Below are 18696 nucleotides of genomic sequence, written 5' to 3' on the forward strand. Positions count from 1 at the left end.
AATAATAATAATTAAAAATAAAAATAGAAAAACTGAGGCAAGAGGATCTCTTGAGCCTAAGAGTTGGAGGTTGCTGTGAACTATGATAACCCATGGCACTCTACCCAGGGTGACAGCTTGAGATTCTGTCTCAAAAAAAAAAAAAAAAAAATGATACAACAAAAAAATAGCCAGGCATTGTGGCAGGAGCCTGTAGTCCCAGCTACTTGGTAGGCATAGGCAAGAGAATTGCTTAAGCCCAAGAGTTGGAGGTTGCTGTGATCTGTGATGCCATGGCACTAAGACTGTCTCAAAATAAATAAAGGGCGGCGCCTGTGGCTAAAGGACTAGGGTGCTGGCCCCATATACCGGAGGTAGTTCAAACCCAGCCCCGACCAAAAGCTGCAACAATAACAACAAATAAATAAATGAATAAAGGTTTTGTTTACTTTGTGTTATCTCCGGTTCTTTTAAATAACTGGGGGCCATTTTGTCCTCCATTTGGCAATTTGTGGAGACATTTTTGGTTGTTGTAACTCAGGGTTTGGGGTGCTACTGACAACTAATGGATAAGGGATGCCAAATAAATATCCACATCCAATAAGGAGTTACCTGGCCTACAGTGTCAGTGCTTGGTTGTGAAACTCTGCTTTAGAGTTTAGCTGTTTCTAAGTATGGATAGAAAAAAATAGCTTTACTGAACATTTATTTGATTTAAAAAACTAAAATGTTCATTAGATTTTTTTTTTTTTTGCACTTTTTGGCTGGGGCTGGGTTTGAACCCGCCATATCCGGCATATGGGGCCAGCGCCCTACCCCTTTGAGCCACAGGTGCTGCCCCCATAGATTTTTTTAATTTTTAAAAAATTGTTTTAAAATTTTTCAGAAAAATTAAGCATAATTGCATAACCCTGGTGCAGTCAAATTTATAAAAATTGTGTTTTCTCGTTTAAAAGAAGCCCCAGCTTCACCTAATGTGCATGATGCAACGGTACATTTCAAAACTATTAAGAAAGGAGTATAATTGTGATGGATGTGTTACTTAGTTCAATGTAAGTATTTTACATTATATATCGAACCAGTACCCTGAACCCCATAAATACATCAATGTACAAAGTTATGATTAATAAAAAATATTTAAAAAATAAAAAAAAAATAAAAGAAGCCAAGTTGAAAATAATATTTGGTTGGTTGCAGTGGCTCACACCTATAATCCTAGCACTAGCATTTTGTTTTTTTTTTTTTTTGGAGACAGAGTCTCGAGTCGTCCTTGGTAGAGTGCTGTGGTGTCACAGCTCATATCAACCTCAAACTCATGGGCTTCAGTGATCCTCTTGCCTCAGCCTCCCAAGTAGCACTGGCACTTTGGAAGGCCAAGGTAGGAGGATTGCTCAGGGCCAGGAGTTCAAGACTAGTCTGACCAAGAGTTAGATCCCATCTTACAAAATAGAACAGTTAGCAGGTGTGATGGTATGTGTTGATAGTCCCATCTACTCTGGAGCCTGAGGCAGGAGGATCACTGAGCCTAGGAGCTTGAGGTAGTGAGCTGTGTTAGGGTTGTAGTAAGCTATGATGACGCTAGTGCATTCTAGGCTGGGCAACAGAATACCTGGTTTCAAAAAAAAAAAATAGTAATCCAGAGAAAATAATCACTTAGTTAAGATTTCAAGAAATGATAACGCTTGCATAAAATGTATTTTTTTTTTTTTTTTTTAGAGAGTCTCACTTTGTCGCCCTTGGTAGAGTGCTGTGGCATCACAGCTCGCAGCAACCTCTAGCTCTTGGGCTTAGGCAATTCACTTGCCTCAGCCTCCCAAGTAGCTGGTACTACAGGCGCTCGCCACAACACCTGGCTATTTTTTTTGTTGTTGCAATTTGGCCAGGGTGGGTTTGAACCTGCCACCCTCGGTATGTGGGGCCGATGCCCTACTCACTGAGCCACAGGCGCCGCCCCATAAAATGTATTTTGTAGAGTAACTTAAACTTGAATTTTATCTAATCATGTTTTTAGTTTTGATTGATTCTATAGAGCAGCAGTTCTCAACCTGTGGGTTGCGAACCCTTTGTAACAATGAAAATACATCCTGCATATCAGATACTTACTTACATTATGATTCATAACAGTAGCAAAATTATAGTTATGAAGTAGGGGTCACCACAACATGAGGAACTATTTTTTTTTTTTTGTAGAGACAGAGTCTCACTTTATGGCCCTGGGTAGAGTGCTGTGGCATCACACAGCTCACAGCAACCTCCAACTCCTGGGCTTAGGCGATTCTCTTGCCTCAGCCTCCCGAGTAGCTGTGACTACAGGCACCCGCCACAACGTCCGGCTATTTTTTGGTTGCAGTTTGGCCGGGGCCGGGTTTGAACCCGCCACCCTCGGTATATGGGGCTGGCGCCTTACCGACTGAGCCACAGGCGCTGCCCATGAGGAACTGTATTAAAGGGTCGCAGCATTAGGAGGCATTAGGAAGGTTGAGAACTACTGCTGTAGAGTTTTCTGTGCCACTTTGGAGATTGGCCTCTTTTGTCCTTCTGCCCTTAACAGAAGTTATAGAATTCTTGGAGTATTCCTGGAGTACTTTTGGAGTAATTGTATTTTGTGAGCCCTCATAAGGAAAATAATCTTCCTCATAACAGGACTCCTCTGTTAACCACTGTTTCCTTTAAAAAAAAAAAAAAAGGCATGGAAATTGTTTTTATTTCTTGTTAAGACATGATACATGACTATATCTAAAACTCTGTTGCCTCTAATTCAGTGCTGTTTGAAACACATAATCATCTTTGCAAACAAGGTTCAAGAAGTTATTGTAAACGTTTCTAGTCTGCTTGAGAAGAGCAGAAAGTATGTTTTAATCTCTTAACTTTTGGAAGGGATTGGTTGGGGCTTCTGCGAGCTATTTGCCTTTGCCAGGACATGTTTCTTTTGAATATGTATGTATTCCTGGCAGTGTTACTGCTACTTATCTAGCACTAACATTAGGGTGAACAGGATTAGTGTCTGGTTTAAATGACCAAGATCTTACAAAGGAGGTTGGGGACAAGTTTTAAGTTACTAGTAGATCTAAAATTAGTTGTTACTAATTGACATTTATTTTGAGGAGTAACTTTAAAAATTGCTAACCACATTTGGTTTTCTATATTAAATGTAGCTATAATTATCTGTGTAATCTAGGCTTTTTGTTTTATATGGCAGACAACTCTCTTGTATTTTGTACCTTGGATAGATCTTGTTTTATTACCCTTGACCCATTTTTCTACAGATATTTGTCAGGATACAAATCAGGTTCTCTTCAAATGCTGTCAGGGATCTGAAGAGGTGCCCTGCAACAAACCAGTTCCTGTAAGCCTCTCTGAGGATCCCTGCTGCTCACTGCATTTCCAGTTGCCTCCTCAGATGTATAAGCCCGAGCAGGTACTGTCTGTGCCAGATGATCTGGAAGCCGGCCCCATGGATCTGTACTTGAGTGCTGCTGAGCTTCAGCCCACTGAGAGTTTACCTCTGGAATTCAGTGATGTAAGTTAGAGAAGCCCTGCTTTTGTTGGTTCTTGAGATAAAGCCTTCTTTCTTTCTTTCTTTTTTTTTTTGTTGGCAGTTTTTTTTTTTTTTGGCCAGGGCTGGGTTTGAACCCACCACATTTGGTATATGGGGCTGGCACCCCTAAAGCCACAGGCACCATCCAAAGCCTTATTTCTTAATGGTGAGAATTGGTTAGTCTAAAAGGACCATAGATGTAAATAGGAAATTCAATCAGGTTGCAGGATTGTTTGCTCAGAGTAGGAATAAAGCTTGGGAGACATCAAGGGTCTTTTTTTACTAAAAAAGACATACGAGGATAGAGTAAATTCTGAAAAAGATAGTGCTTTTTCTTTCTTTCTTCTTTTTTTTTTTATTGTTGGGGATTCATTGGGGGTACAATAAGCCAGGTTAAGGATAGTGCTTTTTCTTTTCTTTTTTTTTTTTTTTGAGACGGTCTCACTCATGCCATGCTAGAGTGCTGTGGTATCATCCTACGTAAGAGCAACCTCACAGTCCTGGACCCAGGTGAATCCTGCCTCAGCCTTCCACCACAATGCCTACCTAATTTTTTCTTTTCTTTTTTTTTTTTTTTTTTGTATTTTTAGTAGAGACAGGGGTCTTAACCCTTGCTTAAGCTGGTCTAGAACTCTTGTGCTCAGGGGATCCTCTGGCTTTGGCCTTCCAGAGTGCTAGGATTATAGGCATGAGTTACTGCACCCGGTAGAGGAAAAGTGGTATTGAGAATATACTGTTTTTTTTTTTTTTTTTTTAATACAGAGTCTCACTATGTTGTCCTGGGTAGAGTGCCGTGCCATTAGAGTTCACAGCAACCTCGATCTCCTGGGCTCAAGTGATCCTTTTGCCTTATCCTCCCATTTAGCTAGGAGTACAGGCACCTGCCACAATGTCTGGCTGTTTTTAGAGACAGAGTCTAGCTCTTGTTCAGGCTGGTCTCGATCTCCTCAGCTGAGGCAGTCCACCCGCCTTAGCCTCTCAGAGTGCTAGGGTTACAGGCGTGTGCTGTTTCTTTCTTTTTTTTAAATAATTTCTCTCTTTTAAAAAATTTGTTTCACCACTAGGTTTTGGAGAAATAAAAAAAATTGTAAATTGTCTGTGGGCTAATCAAATTTTTGAGTTTTGTTACTTTCTTTAAAAGGAAAATAACAATTTTTTTGATTTAAGTCTCTGTTTCCCAGGTTGGAGTGCAGTGGTGTGACTCAAACTTTCAGGTTCAAGCAGTCTTCCTCCCTTAGTTTCCCAAGTAGTGGGGCCTGCAGGTATTCACCAACACAACCTGGCTAAGAAAAATAAAAAAAAAAAAATTTTTTTTTTTTTTTTTTTTTTTTTTTTTGAGACGGAGCCTCAAGCTGTCGCCCTGGGTAGAGTGCCGTAGCATTACAGCTCACAGCAACCTCCATCTCCTGGGCTCAAGCGATTCTCCTGCCTCCGCCTCCCAAGTACCTGGGACTATAGGCGCCCGCCACAATGCCCAGCTATTGTTTGGTTGCCCGGGCTGGATTCGAACCCGCCAGCTCAGGTGTATGTGGCTGGCGCCTTAGCTGTTTGAGCCACAGGCGCCGAGCCAGAAAAATTTTTTTTTTTTTTTTTTTTTTAATTTGGCCGGGGCTGGGTTTGAACCCGCCACCTCCGGCATATGGGACCGGCGCCCTACCCGCTGAGCCACAGGTGCCGCCGAAAATTTTTTAATAACCTTGATCATAATTGCTTTTTATAAAATCTATTTCATACACTCATAGAACATAAGAACTAGAAAGTACTCTTGGAGTGGGCACATAAGAAATGAAAGAAGCTTTGAGATAGAGATTACAGGCTGTCCCTGAGTTAGAAATATCTGACTTACGTACAACTCACATTTATGAACAGAAGCTATTACAGTAAGTCTTGGGGTTGCAAATATCCAACTGATATATGATTGGCACTTAAAAATGGAGCTATTATAGTTACTAGGTAAATGTATCTGTTCCAGCTTACATACAAATTCAACTTAAGAACAAACCCACAGAATCTATCTAGTTACAACCACTTGCTCTTTATGTTTGAAGAAAACTCAGAGAGGTTTATCTTTGTTGATCTTAGTAACGTGAGCAGCTTTATGAACTTATTCCTGTGTACTTTGTTCAAAGATTGTTACTTGTTTGTTCTTCAGAGAATATTAAAACAAGATATTGGAGTATGAGATATTATCATAGGTATTCTGATATTTAAGGAACCTTAAAAAAATATTTAAAATGTGTTGTCAAATCTGTTTATTTTTAACTTGTGGCATGAATTTTTCAAAGAATGCATGTAACCTTAGTTTTGAAAATTTAGTGGGTTTTTACGACGAGCCTTTGTTAGTCCAGGCACGATGACTCACTCCTATAATTCTAGCACTATGGGAGGCTGATGGGGGAGTTGATCTCAGGAGATGGAGACCATCCTGAGTGTGAGTGAGACCCGTTCTCTACAAAATTTGGAAAAATTAGCTGGCCATAGTGGTGTATGCCTGTAGTCTCAAGCTACTTAGGAGGCTGAGGTAGGAGAATTGCTTGAGCCCAGGACATAGAGGTTGCTGTGAACTGTGACCATGCTGCTGCACTCTAGCCTGGGTGACAGAGTAAGTCTCTGTTTCTAGAAAAAAAAAAAAAAAAGGCTTGGCACCCGCGACTCAGCGGATAGGGCGCCAACCACATACACCACATACACCGGAGCTGGCGGGTTTGAATCCAGCTCAGGCCTGCCAAACAACAACAACTACAACTAAAAAATAGCTGGGCATTGTGGTGGGCGCCTGTAGTCCCAGCTACTTGGGAGGCTGAGGCAAGAGAATCACTTAAGCCCAAGAGTTGGAGGTTGCTGTGAGCTGTGATGCCACTGCACACTGTACCGAGGGCGACATAATGAGACTGTCTAATAAAAAAGATTGACCTTTGTTGCTAGAGGTTTAAAAATGATACACAGCTAATTTGTCCTTGATCATCTGCTACGTTCATATTCATGAACTTTTTTTTTTTCATATTCATGCACTTTTTGGTAAATTGTATTATTTTTTAAAAAATACAGTTTTATTCTTTATTATTAGGGGTTAAAATTCTCCAGAAAATGTTGAAACAAAATATAGTTTAAAGAAATTAATTTGTTTTCTCCCATAAATTCTGGATATATTTATTAGTATAAATTAGTATAAAATTTGGTACAAAAATATTTCTGAATTACATGAATTTCACCAAGCAGTCTTAACTCATTGCCTATGTTTATTTATTGTTCTATCATTTGTTAATGATAACTTTTGGCAATTTACAGCAAGACCAGGTATCAGATATTTTATTTTAAAATTCTTTTTTTAGGAAGGGATGGAAAGAGTGGGGAAAGAAGGCAGGTATCAGATATTTATATGGATAAAAATGTTCAGCCTTCCAGTCTGGATATTATATTTGCTTGTTTTCTGTGCTTTGATCCAAAGATATTTGGCAAGTAGCAACTTTAATACCTTTGATTTAAGAATGAAACATGGATTCTATCTTTGTATCCTGATACTTTAGTCTCTAAACATTCTTACTATGATAGGAATTTTTGCTGATCCTTTTATTTTAGGATTCTTTTCCCAATTTTAATTTTTTTTTTTTTTTGAGACAGAGCCTCAAGCTGTTGCCCTGGGTAGAGTGCTGTGGCATCACAGCTTACAGCAACCTCTAACTCCTGGGCTCAAGCTATTCTCCTGTCTCTGCCTCCCAAGTAGCTGGAACTATAGGCATCCGCCACAATGCCCGGCTATTCCAATTTTAATTTTTGTTAAAGAGAACACTGCATATGTGAGTAAAGGCCCTGTCTGTATTTATTTTTCTTTGAAAACATTTCTATTCCGATATCATCTTGAGACTTCAATTCCTTTTGCTTCAGAGCTTAAATTACAAGCTAATTATGTATACAATAATTGTACGTAGTAAAAGAATTGGAGAAAACAATTTATAGTCTTAATGGCATAAGAACCCTGGTTTCTGTGGTTAGTATGGAATTTTTCAGTACTTCTGAAAATAAATGGTAGGTAAGGAGATTGCTTAAACTAGGTAGCTTTAAGTCTTAGTACTCTCTTTCTGCCTTTCTTTTCTCTCTTTTTTGAGGTAGGATTTTGCTGTGTTGCCCAGGCTGGTCTTCAAATTCCACGCCTCAAGTGGTCTTCCTGCCTTGGCCTTCCATTGTGCTTGGCCTAGTAGATTTTTAAATTATATTCTTTACCTCAATGTAAGAATGTTATGATTCTCGTTTTTGATAATTAGTACAACAAAAGATGGGAAAGGATTGAAAATTCTTAGACTTATTTAAAAGTGTGGGACTAAGCTTCTCATGGGGGGCTAGATTATTAGATATACAGAGCTTCTGTAAACTGGATCTCTTGTGAAGGAGATGTTTAGCACTACAATTTCTTAGAAAGTAGTGGCATGAAAGTTAGTTTAAGGTATTGTTTGAGCCTTTGCAATCCCTTTGGCCCTGAATCAAGACCAGTGGTTTGCTGTTGTAGCTATTGGTTTCAAACAGGAGCCAAGAGTGATGTCTTCCTTGTGGTCTGTTGGCTATTTGATATCCCTGTGTGAATGGCCAATTCGGTCGGAAGAAACATTATGTTATATAGAATACAATGTTGTTTGTTAACAGAGCAATTGAACTGGTTAAGAATCAGGGGCTTACTCTGGGATAGGGACTAGCCAAAATACTTTCTAGTCTTTGAGAAGAACTTTTGAATTTTCTGTCCTTCATCCTTTCTTCCCACCTCTTCCATTTCCTCCTTCAGTTGATCTGAGAAGGCTGAGAAGCGATCCCCCTCTTGAGCTTGCTTACTTGTTTTGTGGCTGTTAGGACATTAATTAAGCAATCTCATATTGCCCAGTGTTTTTAAGCAATAGCTAATTTTGTTTATGCTGGTAGATGTTACTCAAAGTCATTACTAGTGAATTTAGATGTTGACTATATGTATATATGTATGTGTATATTTATATTTATTATTATTATTATTTTTTTTTTTGAGGCAGAGTCTCATTATGTTGCCCTTGGTAGAGTGCCTTGGCATCACAGCTCACAGCAAGCTCCAACTCTTGGGGTTAAGCAATTCTCTTGCCTCAGCCTCCCAGGTAGCTGGGACGACAGGAGCCTGCCATAATGCCCGGCTGTTTTTTTGTTGCAGTTGTCAATTGTCGTTTAGCAGGCCCAGGCTGGGTTCGAACCCGCCAGCCTTGGTGCATGTGGCTGGTGGGGTAACCATTGTGCTACAGGTGCCAAACCAAAAAATAAATAATATTTTTTTTTTATTGTGGTAAAATGTATGTACCAGAATTTATCATTTTAACCATTTTTTTCATTTCTGTCTTTTTTTTTTTTTTTAGAGACAGAGTCTCATTTTGTTGCCCTCGGTAGAGTGCTGTGGCGTCACAGCTCACAGCAACCTCCAGCTCTTAGGCTTAGGCGATTCTCTTGCCTCAGCCTCCTGAGTAGTTGGGACTATAGGTGCCCACCACAACACCTGGCTATTTTTTGTTGCAGTTTGGCTGGGGCTGGGTTTGAACCCGCCACCCTTGGTATATGGGGCCAGTGCCCTACTGAGCCACGGGCGCCGCCCTATCATTGTAACCATTTTTAAATGTACAACTTAATGGTATTAAAAATATTTAAAGTATAATACAAACATCACTACTTTTCTTTTCCAGAACTTTTTCGTCAGCCCAAATAGAAACTCTTATTAAATAATAAGTCACCCATATCCCTTTCTCCATCTTCTATTCTGTGTATGAATTTCTCTGAGAATTTGCTTTTTTAAGCCACTATACTGGTCTGTGTTTTGTATTTGGCAGTAAGAAAAAGTTCTCAGCGCTGTTGCATGTAGTCTCATGTTTTGGACATTCTGGTAAATTTTTTTTTTTTTATTAAAGCTAGGCAAAGGGTGAAGGAAGGAGCAGAGAATTCTGTTGAGGTTTGCTGAAAAATATGCCAACCGTAGTTGATTGGTTCCCTTGTTATTGCTGATAGGCTTTTCTCTTTTTTTCCTAGGACTTGGATGTTGTGGGTGATGGTATGCAGTGCCCTCCTTCACCCTTGCTATTTGATCCTTCATTAACCCTTGAAGATCATTCAATCAAAGAAATTCCTGAAGGCCCTGTGGATATCTTGGCAAGTGAAGAACAATCCCAGCCAGGCTACTCTAATGTAGTGACTCAGCCAGGGAGAGGGTTCCCTGCTGGCTCGTATGTACTTTAGGCACTAGGGGTATCATCATAAATAGAGTATAAAGATGTCCCAGATGGCTTTTGCTCAGTGAATACCATTTAGGAAGATAAAGGGCATTTTAAAAAATGCCCTTCTCTGCTCCTGGATGCCATTGTTGGCTCCGATTCTCCAGATGGGCTCTTAGAATGCCCAATAGTCCCTGGTCCTTATATCCCAGAGTAGGACATTCTTTTCTTTTCTCTCTTTCTTCCCCTCCTCTTTTTGTTTTATTTTATTTTACTTTATTTTTTTTGAGACAGAGTTTCACTTGTTGCCCTCGGTAGAGTGCCCTGGTGTCACAGCTCACAGCAATCTTTAACTCTTGGGCTCAAGCAGTTCTCTGGTCTAGTCTTCTGAGTAGCAGGAGGCACCTGCCACAATGCCCAGCTAGTTTTAGAAATGGGGTCTTGCTCTAGCTCACTCTGGTCTCAAACCTGTGAGCTCAGGCAATCCACCCGCCTCAGCCTCCCAGAGTGCTAGGATTACAGGTGTTATCCACCGCACCTGGCCCTATTTTACTTTTTAACAGTTTTATTTGATAGGGTCTTGCTTTGCCACCCAGGCTGGCATGTAATAAAGTCATCACAGCTCACTGCAGCCTCAAACTTTTGGGCTCAAATGACCCTCCCACCTCAGACTCTTGAGTAGCTAGCTAGGACTGTAGGCATGTTCCATCATGCCTGGATGTTTTAAAAAAAAAAATTGGGGGCTGGGTGTAATGGTTCACACCTGTAATCTTAGTATTCTAGGAGGCTGAGGCAGGGGATCACTTGAGCTCAGGAGTTTGGGACCAGCCCAAGCAGAGGAGACCCCATCTCTGCTAAAAGAAAAAATTAGCTAAGCACTGTGTCAGGTGCCTATAACTCCTGCTACTTGGGAGGCTGAGGCAGGAGGATTGCTTTAGCCCAGGACTTTCAGATTGTAGTGAGCTATGATGACCCCCATTGTGCTCTAGCCCAGGTGATAGAACAAGATTGTCTCCACAAAAAAAAACAAAAAAGGATTTGTTTTTGGAGAGACCAGGGTGGTCTCAAACTGTTGAGCTCAAAAAATTTCTCCTGCCTTATGCCTCAGCCTCCCAAAGTGCTGAGATTATAGGTGTGAACCACCACACCTAGTCAATTTATTTAAATAAAAGGCTGGGGCATAGAATCTTAAGTTGTACATTTTGGTAGTGTGGAGGTGGAGAGACAGGTCTTACCCTATTGCTTAGGCTAGATAGAGCAGTGATGTAGGGCTGTTACAGCTCACTGTAGCAATCCTCCAACCTTAGCTTCCAGAGTAGCTGGGAGTATAGATGGGCAGCACCATGCCTAGCTAATTTTTAAAATTTTTGTAGAATTGGAGTCTTGCTTGTTGCTCAGGCTGATTTTGAAGTGCTAGGATTACAGGTGTGAGTCAAAATTACACCTTTCAAGGGAGAATTCAGCACTGGGATTGTTCTTGTTGTAAAAGTAAGGACTGGTAATGTGACTTGACTTCTTTTTCTGAGCCTTTGGTGGACTACCAGTGGCCCTGACTGAAGACTAGCAGTTATACTGTAGCTGTTGGTTTCAAACAGAGGCCTAAAGGACTGTCTTCCTATGGTCTGTTGGCTGTTCTGGAATCTCAGCAGAGAATGGCTGTTTCATGTGGAAGAAACAACCCACAGCTCTCTCTCATTGGAAAAGCCTCAGGAATGCTACAGTTAATGATTTCCGAGTTTCAGAGGCAGGGATAGCCAAGTATGAGAAAGCACACCTGCCCAGAATTATTTTACTTTTGCTGTCTTATTTTGCTGCTATAAATGAGCATTGATAAATCATATTCATACTTCAGAATACAATGAATGAAATTCTAACCAAAGTGCTTTTATTTCTTTTAACAGGGACAGATACAGATGGCTGGAGATGGTTGCAGATCCCACGGATCTCAAAGTTCTGAGAAAGCCTCTGTACCATTGCCTCAAAGTGGAATGGGAACTGCAAATGGGAAGCCAGAACCCACTTCTATCAGTTGATAGTTTGTTTTGGAAACCATTTGACTTCAGTGGATTTAAATTTCTCATTTTTCAAATATATGTTTATGATCATCTCACTAAACAAGGGCAACCCAGACTGATTGTTTTTCTTATGGGTTGAGTGCTATAGTTAACAAATTTTTGAGAGAGCAGACCAATAGTTTTCAAAAGTTGTGGGTTTCTTCCCATGTGAGCAAGGAAGAAAGAGAGGTAATTCTGGTCAGAGCTTCTGGAATTAAGTATTTGGGTCTAGGCCTAAGGGGAAAGAGACATCTTTGTAATGGGATTTCCTAAGTCATGAATAGGAATCCACATAGGTGGCCAGGAGGGAGCTGTTTCTGAGTGGTGCCCTTGAGATATTGATGGCCCTGATGTCTGGTGGTCTCCATCTAAAGGCCTGCCTTCACCTTTACTTCATTGGGTAGTCTGAACCCCCTTCCCCAGTGATCGCCTGACTTCTGTCCTCTGAGAAAATAACCCACAGGACTGGGCCCTTCTTAACTATCCATCTTGCTTCTAACATGTAAATTTCTGTGGTGACTTTCTTATGTAAGATATAGTAAAAAATTATTGTATATAGTTATTATTAAATGTTAAAGGAAATATTATGAAAATGTAAAATAGTCATCTGAATTGGATGAATGTTTTGTTTGTATTTGAGAGTATATCTTCTTTTCTTGGTTTTAGAGTCCTGTCTTTGCTGGGAAGGGGAAAATGGGACACATAATACTTCTATCCCAGGGAGTAAATATTCGCTAGCTCATTATGGTTTTGGTATAGAAGATAAGGTAAAAACCTGGAAAAAGTAAATGAAAAGGTGCAGGACTTGCTTAAGCTTACTAGTTTTAAATCCACTCTGTGCACTTTAACCCCTTTCTCCCCTTTTTTTTCCTCACAATCTTAAAAATTCTGAAAATTCTGTGGGGCTAGAAACACATATAAAACATACAGAGAAATTGAGCCTGAAGGTGGATTGCTAAAATAGACATAGATAAGCATTGTCAAGATTATTTTGATGCTAAAAAGGTTAAGATGTTAATCATTGCGTTATGATAAGGAGTCCAAAAGATTACTTTCTGTGAGAACTGAAGTGAGCACAGAAGGGTCTGTAACACCCCTGAAATTGTTATGGACACTGCAGTGTTTGGACACTGTTTGAAAATTCAGCCATGGTAAGTTTTGAGAGGGCCATATATAGCTGGTTTTCTTCCAAGGTCCCACCTCTTATTAGTTACAAGGAAGACAGGAGGCTTTTATAAGAGGGGCCTCAGACGTACCATGTCACTGAGAAAGTCTTGGCCCTGCTAATGGAGTCCCAAGGCAAAAGCTGCCTGGTAGAAAGAATGGCCTAATACCTCTACTGTGCCTGGGTCATTGGTAGTAGCCTGAGGGAAGTGTGATACCTCATAAATTCAAAGATGAGGAAGCTGAAGGCTGTGAGTTGACTGCAGGGCTGGTTTTCTTGAAATCTGAGTAGTATACTTCCATGGCTCCTACAGTCTGTTCTTTGTGTCCGATCTATTCCTATGCATGTTCATGATTCCACAGGAGGCTTTCTCAGGAGAAACTTTGGGGGACAAATTACAATTCCCATTGCTACAGTTTGTCTTAAGGCCACAACTGGTAGATACCTACAGAACACAACATACAAGTTCCTCTCAAACATTCTAAATTCCCTTTGTCTGGGCGGTGCCTGTGGCTCAGTGGGTAGGGCACTGGCCCCACATATGGAGGGTGGCAGGTTCAAACCTGGCCCCAGCCAAACTGCAACAAAAAAATAGTCAGGGGCGGCGCCTGTGGCTCAGTCGGTAAGGCGCCGGCCCCATATACCGAGGGTGGCGGGTTCAAACCCGGCCCCGGCCAAACTGCAACCAAAAAATAGCCGGGCGTTGTGGCGAGCGCCTGTGGTCCCAGCTACTCGGGAGGCTGAGGCAGGAGAATCGCTTAAGCCCAGGAGTTGGAGGTTGCTGTGAGCTGTGTGAGGCCACGGCACTCTACCGAGGGCCATAAAGTGGGACTCTGTCTCTACCAAAAAAAAAAAAAAATAGTCGGGCGTTGTGGCGAGTGCCTATAGTCCCAGCTGCTTGCGAGGCTAAGGCAAGAGAATCTCCTAAGCCCAGGAGTTGGAGGTTGCTGTAAGCTGTGTGATGCCACAGCAGTCTACCCAGGGTGATAAAGTGAGACTTTTTTTTTTTTTTTGCCGGGGCTAGGTTTGAACCTGCCACCTCTGGCATACGGGACTGGCGCCCTACTCCTTGAGCCACAGGTGCTGCCCTGAGACTCTTGTCTCTACAAAAAAAAAAAAAAATTCTCTTTGTCTTTGCTTATCATGATGGTAGGTCTTGGCTTGCCTGGTGATGTGAACTTGATTCTCAAGGCCTTTAAAAAATACCCAGCGAGGCTCGGATACAGAATATTGAGCCTCTGGTAATATACCCTTCTTAGGTCAGGGTTGCTGCGCACCTTCATTTTATGAAGGAGTACTAGATTGCACCTGTGCTCTGCAGAACAACCATCCTGCAGAGATGTCTGTATTCTAATCCCTTGGACCGTTAACTTTGGCAAAAGGGACTTTTCAGTTGTGGTTACGGACAAGGACTTAGAGATGGGAAGATTATCCAGGATTATCCGGTTCTGGCCTGTATATAATATATACACATATGTTTTTATAAATGTACTTACATGGGTATTTATATATATTTATACACGTATACATAATATATTTTGAGATAGGGTCTCTGTTGCCCGGGCTAGAGTGCAGTGTGGTTGTCACAGCTTGCTGCAACTTCACACTCCTGGGCACAAGTAATCTTCCTACCTCAGCCTATTGAGCTGGAACTATAGGCACAGGCTGCTATGCTTAGCCAATTTTTCTTTTTTTTTGTAGAAATGGGTCTTGTTCTGGTCTCAAGCAATCCTGCCTCAGTTCATCCCCAATATGTGTATATATTTTTTATATTAAAAATATACAAAACATGCACGCACACACACACACATACATATTTTGAGAGAGTCTCACTGTCACCCTGGGTAGAGTGCTATTGCGTCACAGCTCACAGCAACCTCAAACTTTTGGGCTTAAGCGAGTCTCTTGCCTTAGCCTTCCAAGTAGCTGGGACTACTTGGAAGGTCTGTCACAACACCTGGCTATTATTTGGTTGCAGCTGTCCATTAGCAGGCCTGGGCTGGGCTCAAACCTGCCAGCTTCCGTGTATGTGGCCAGTGCCCTACTCACTGAGATACAGGTGCCCAGCCGCCAGTGTATTTTTGAAGAGAGAACCTTTCCTAACTGTGGAGAGGAAAAGCAGTGTGAGAATTTGATGACCCTTCTGGGATGTGTGCAAAGACCAAAGAGTTGTTATTGTTAACCTCCCCTCACCCACCAGTAAAGAAATGGAGACCTCAGCTCAAACTACAACCCTCGTACTATCCCTAGTTGTTGGAGTCTGAAGGCCTGAACCTATACTTATCCTAGCCACATAGGTGGATTCAGAGATTCTTTGGTTTGTAATTGGTTAAAAAATATAAAGCTTTGTCTCATGGCTTGGAATCAGTAGAAAGGAATATAACAACATGATATGAGGAAGTCTAACCCTAGAGCAAGCCACAATAAACAGACTCAAATTGATCTGTTAAGCAAATTGATGGCCTGCAGAGGTAACTTAACCTTTACCTTACATGGCCTTAGGCCCTGTTTGCAATTAATCTAAACTCCAAAAGAGGTATAATGAGATGTGTCCAACCACCCTTCACTTCAAGGCCAGAAACTCAAGTCTTTAAGGTTTGATAGGGAGTTTAGGATTTTTTTTTTTTTACTTTGCAATCCTCATTCTACCTTCTCAAATACACAGCATCAGCCTTTTAGCATTCTTTCCTCAGAGGTCAGGAATGGTGCTTCCTACCTTACAGCTCTTCTGAGATTATGAGTTAACCTTTAGCAACATTTTCTCAAAAGTCTGAGGCCCAGATCTTAAGGGCCCCTTTTCTCATATTTTTCTTATTGTTTTTCCTGCACTAGAGTCAGTTGCTGCTTCTTGCAATTAACTCTATGATACTACAGTGTTCACTTTGTGACTTTTCAGTTCTCTAATACTATATAAACAATTCTTTACGTTATTATTGTTTTGTAGAAATGGTTGCGTAGGTTGCTCTCTAAATCCTGGCCTTAAGAAAGTCTCCCACCTTGGACTCTGAAAGTGCTGGTCTTATATCTTTTTTTTTTTTTTTTTAAATCTGACCATTCATTCTTGTATCGTGAGTTTTTGAGCTAGACTAGTCTGACTCTTACCAGCATTACCTTAGAACTCCAGAGGATCATGTTAGGACTATCAAAAACAAACCAGTCCAAAACAAAACAGAATGTTATCTTCAATAAATGTTTCGGTCAAATCTTGGCCTGTGGGTATTTTTAAAGTGACATTGCATGTATTTTGTTCAAGTCCTGGTAGAGTACCATACTTCATTTTGCTTGCACATACTACCTATAAAGTATATACTGTTTTGCTTTGTTTTTTTTTTTTTTTTGTAGAGACAGAGTCTCACTTTATGACCCTTGGTAGAGTGCCGTGGCCTCACACAGCTCACAGAAACCTCCAACTCCTGGGCTTAAGCGATTCTCTTGCCTCAGCCTCCCGAGAAGCTGGGACTACAGGCGCCCGCCACAACGCCTGGCTATTTTTTGGTTGCAGTTTGGCCGGGGCCGGGTTTGAACCCGCCATCCTCGGTATATGGGGCCGGCGCCTTAACGACTGAGCCACAGGCGCCACCCTTATAAAGTATATACTGTAATGCAAACTTCATGCCAACATTTCAGTGACAGACTGTACCTTTGATCACATTCAGAATATCAAGGGTAATATGACAGCTCTGATGGCCATTCTGGAAAAAGAGTTCCAAAATTGCTTTGAATGGTGGACTAGGCACTGGTGTTGGTGTATCGGTTTCCAAGGGGAGAACTTTGAAAGCTGTCATAATGATATTCAGCAATGAGGTACGTAGCACTTTTTCCAGGATGAATTCCTGAACTTAAATGTCAATCTTGTCTATCTTATTCATGGTTGACTCTTTTCAGTTTTGTTGACAGCTTTCTTGAGGCATACATAATTGTTATGTAGTAAGCTGCACGTACTAAAGAGTATGATTTGATATATTTTTCTGTTTTTGTTTTTGTCTCATTCTGTTCCCTGGGCTAGAGCACAGTGGCATCCATACTTCACTGCAAACTCCTAGGCTTAAGTGATCCTCTTGCCTCAGCCTATGGCGTGTCTGGTACTATAGGTACCACCATGCTTGGCTAGTTAAAAAATCTTTCTTATTGTACTGATGGAGGTCTTGCTATGTTGTGCAGGCTGGTCTTGAATGCCTGGGCTCAAGTGATCCTCCTGTCTCAGCCTCTCAAAGTGTTGGGATTATAGGCATGAGCCACCCAATTTGATGCAATTTGACGTCTATAGGTATCTCTGAAACTACCACTATCATAAAGATATGAACATATCTTTGAACATATTCATCACTCTAAAAACTTCTTGAATTTCTATATAATGTCCTTCCTCTTCCTATTCCCCAAAGTAATCACTGACATGCTCTGTCACCATAGATTGTTTTGCACCTTTTGGAGTTTTATATAATGGAATTATAAAATGTACTCTTTTTTGGTTTAGTGTCTCAGTTCATTTGTGCTGCTATCACAAAATACCTTAGATTTGGTAATTCATAAATAATAGAAATTTATTTCTCACAGTTCCGGAGGCTGGTAAATCCAAGATCAAGGCGACAGCAGATTCAGTGTCTGATGAGGGCTGCCTTCTAGAACAGGTTGCCAGAAAGGAGCCCTGTGTCTCTAATGTACAGGCTTTTCTTTTCCTCTCCTTAACTACGAGGCCAATATTTTTCAAATAAGGACTTTTTTGGTGGGGGGGATCCAATATTTATTTACTTAAAATAAGGATTTTTTTAGAAATGTGAACAAGAAACCTAATCTTTTCCAGAGAAAAGGAAATTTATTGGTTTCAAAAAAGACAGTGCAGTGAAAGATCAAAACATTAATTGTACATCATATGAATTTTTCCCATCCAGAGAACTCTGCTGCCTCTACTGGTGGCCACTGTGCTGGAGTCTCCTCTAGTGTTGGGCAAAATGAGCGCTTGCCTTTCTGCCTGCCTCCTCTGTCTGCTGCTTCCTTGGGTGTAACCAAAAAAAAAAAGTAGGTCAAGTGTTTAGAACAGAATGTTTTTCTTTGACTTAGTAGCTCTGAGGCAAACTGGAAGTCCAGTTTATATTCAGATTTTGAGATGATCAAAAAGTGTGTTTCCTTTCTGTTGTTTTTTGATAACAGAGTCTTACTCTGTCATGCTGGGTAGAGTGCAGTGGTGTCACGGCTCACAGGAACTTTAGACTCCTAGGGTCAAGTGATCCTCCTGCCTTAGCCTCCTGAGTAGCTGGGACTACAGCTGTCTGCCGCAATGCCCAGCTAGTTTTTCTGTTTTTGGTAGAGACGTCCTTTGTTCAGGCTGGTTTTGAACACCTGAGCTCAAGGAATCCACCTGCCTTGGCCTCTCAGAGTGCTAGGATTGGAGGTGTGAGCCACTGTGTGGGCCTTTTTTTTTTCAGTCAGCAGAAAATTTCCTGTTTTGCTAGAATCATAGGTATGTGTACATTCCCTGTTCTAATACCACAGAGAACTTTGAGATGAAATAAAAGATAACAGCTGCCATAGGTAACCAGTTGAATCTACCATTTGTTGAAAGTATCATTCTTCTTTCTTTACTGTAGGACAGTGCCACCTTTGTCCTGCGGTGTGACTACATCAGGGAGAAGCATCATGCTGTTCCAGTGTTTTACCTGTCTTTCTTTACATCCACAGCACACAATCTTAATTACTCTAGCTTTGTAGTAAGTCTTGATGTCTGGAAGATATCTGAGCCATCTGATTTTGATTTCT

General features: G+C 41.0%; 1 protein-coding gene and 2 non-coding genes across 5 annotated transcripts in view; all 3 read left to right on the forward strand.

Moving 5' to 3' along the window:
- KANSL2 (KAT8 regulatory NSL complex subunit 2) overlaps nt 1-12437 on the forward strand; it is a 34386-nt gene extending 21949 nt beyond the window's left edge. For 2 of the 3 annotated variants that reach the window (XM_053556732.1, XM_053556731.1), the window contains exons 8-10: nt 3246-3499; nt 9542-9661; nt 11625-12437. In XM_053556732.1, the coding sequence (XP_053412707.1) occupies nt 3246-3499; nt 9542-9661; nt 11625-11756 (506 nt within the window). In that variant the 3' untranslated portion in view covers nt 11757-12437. The remainder of the gene's footprint in view (nt 1-3245; nt 3500-9541; nt 9662-11624) is intronic. The other variant, XM_053556733.1, reaches the window with a different exon arrangement.
- On the forward strand, nt 7985-8122 carry LOC128562999 (small nucleolar RNA SNORA2/SNORA34 family). The gene has a single exon (XR_008373676.1). It is a non-coding gene; the product is annotated as a small nucleolar RNA SNORA2/SNORA34 family (small nucleolar RNA).
- LOC128562998 (small nucleolar RNA SNORA2/SNORA34 family) lies at nt 11267-11403 on the forward strand. The gene has a single exon (XR_008373675.1). It is a non-coding gene; the product is annotated as a small nucleolar RNA SNORA2/SNORA34 family (small nucleolar RNA).
- Nucleotides 12438-18696: the final 6259 nt, after the last annotated feature.

This window comes from Nycticebus coucang, chromosome 12 (assembly GCF_027406575.1).
Source record: "Nycticebus coucang isolate mNycCou1 chromosome 12, mNycCou1.pri, whole genome shotgun sequence".
Classification (NCBI taxonomy): domain Eukaryota; kingdom Metazoa; phylum Chordata; class Mammalia; order Primates; family Lorisidae; genus Nycticebus; species Nycticebus coucang.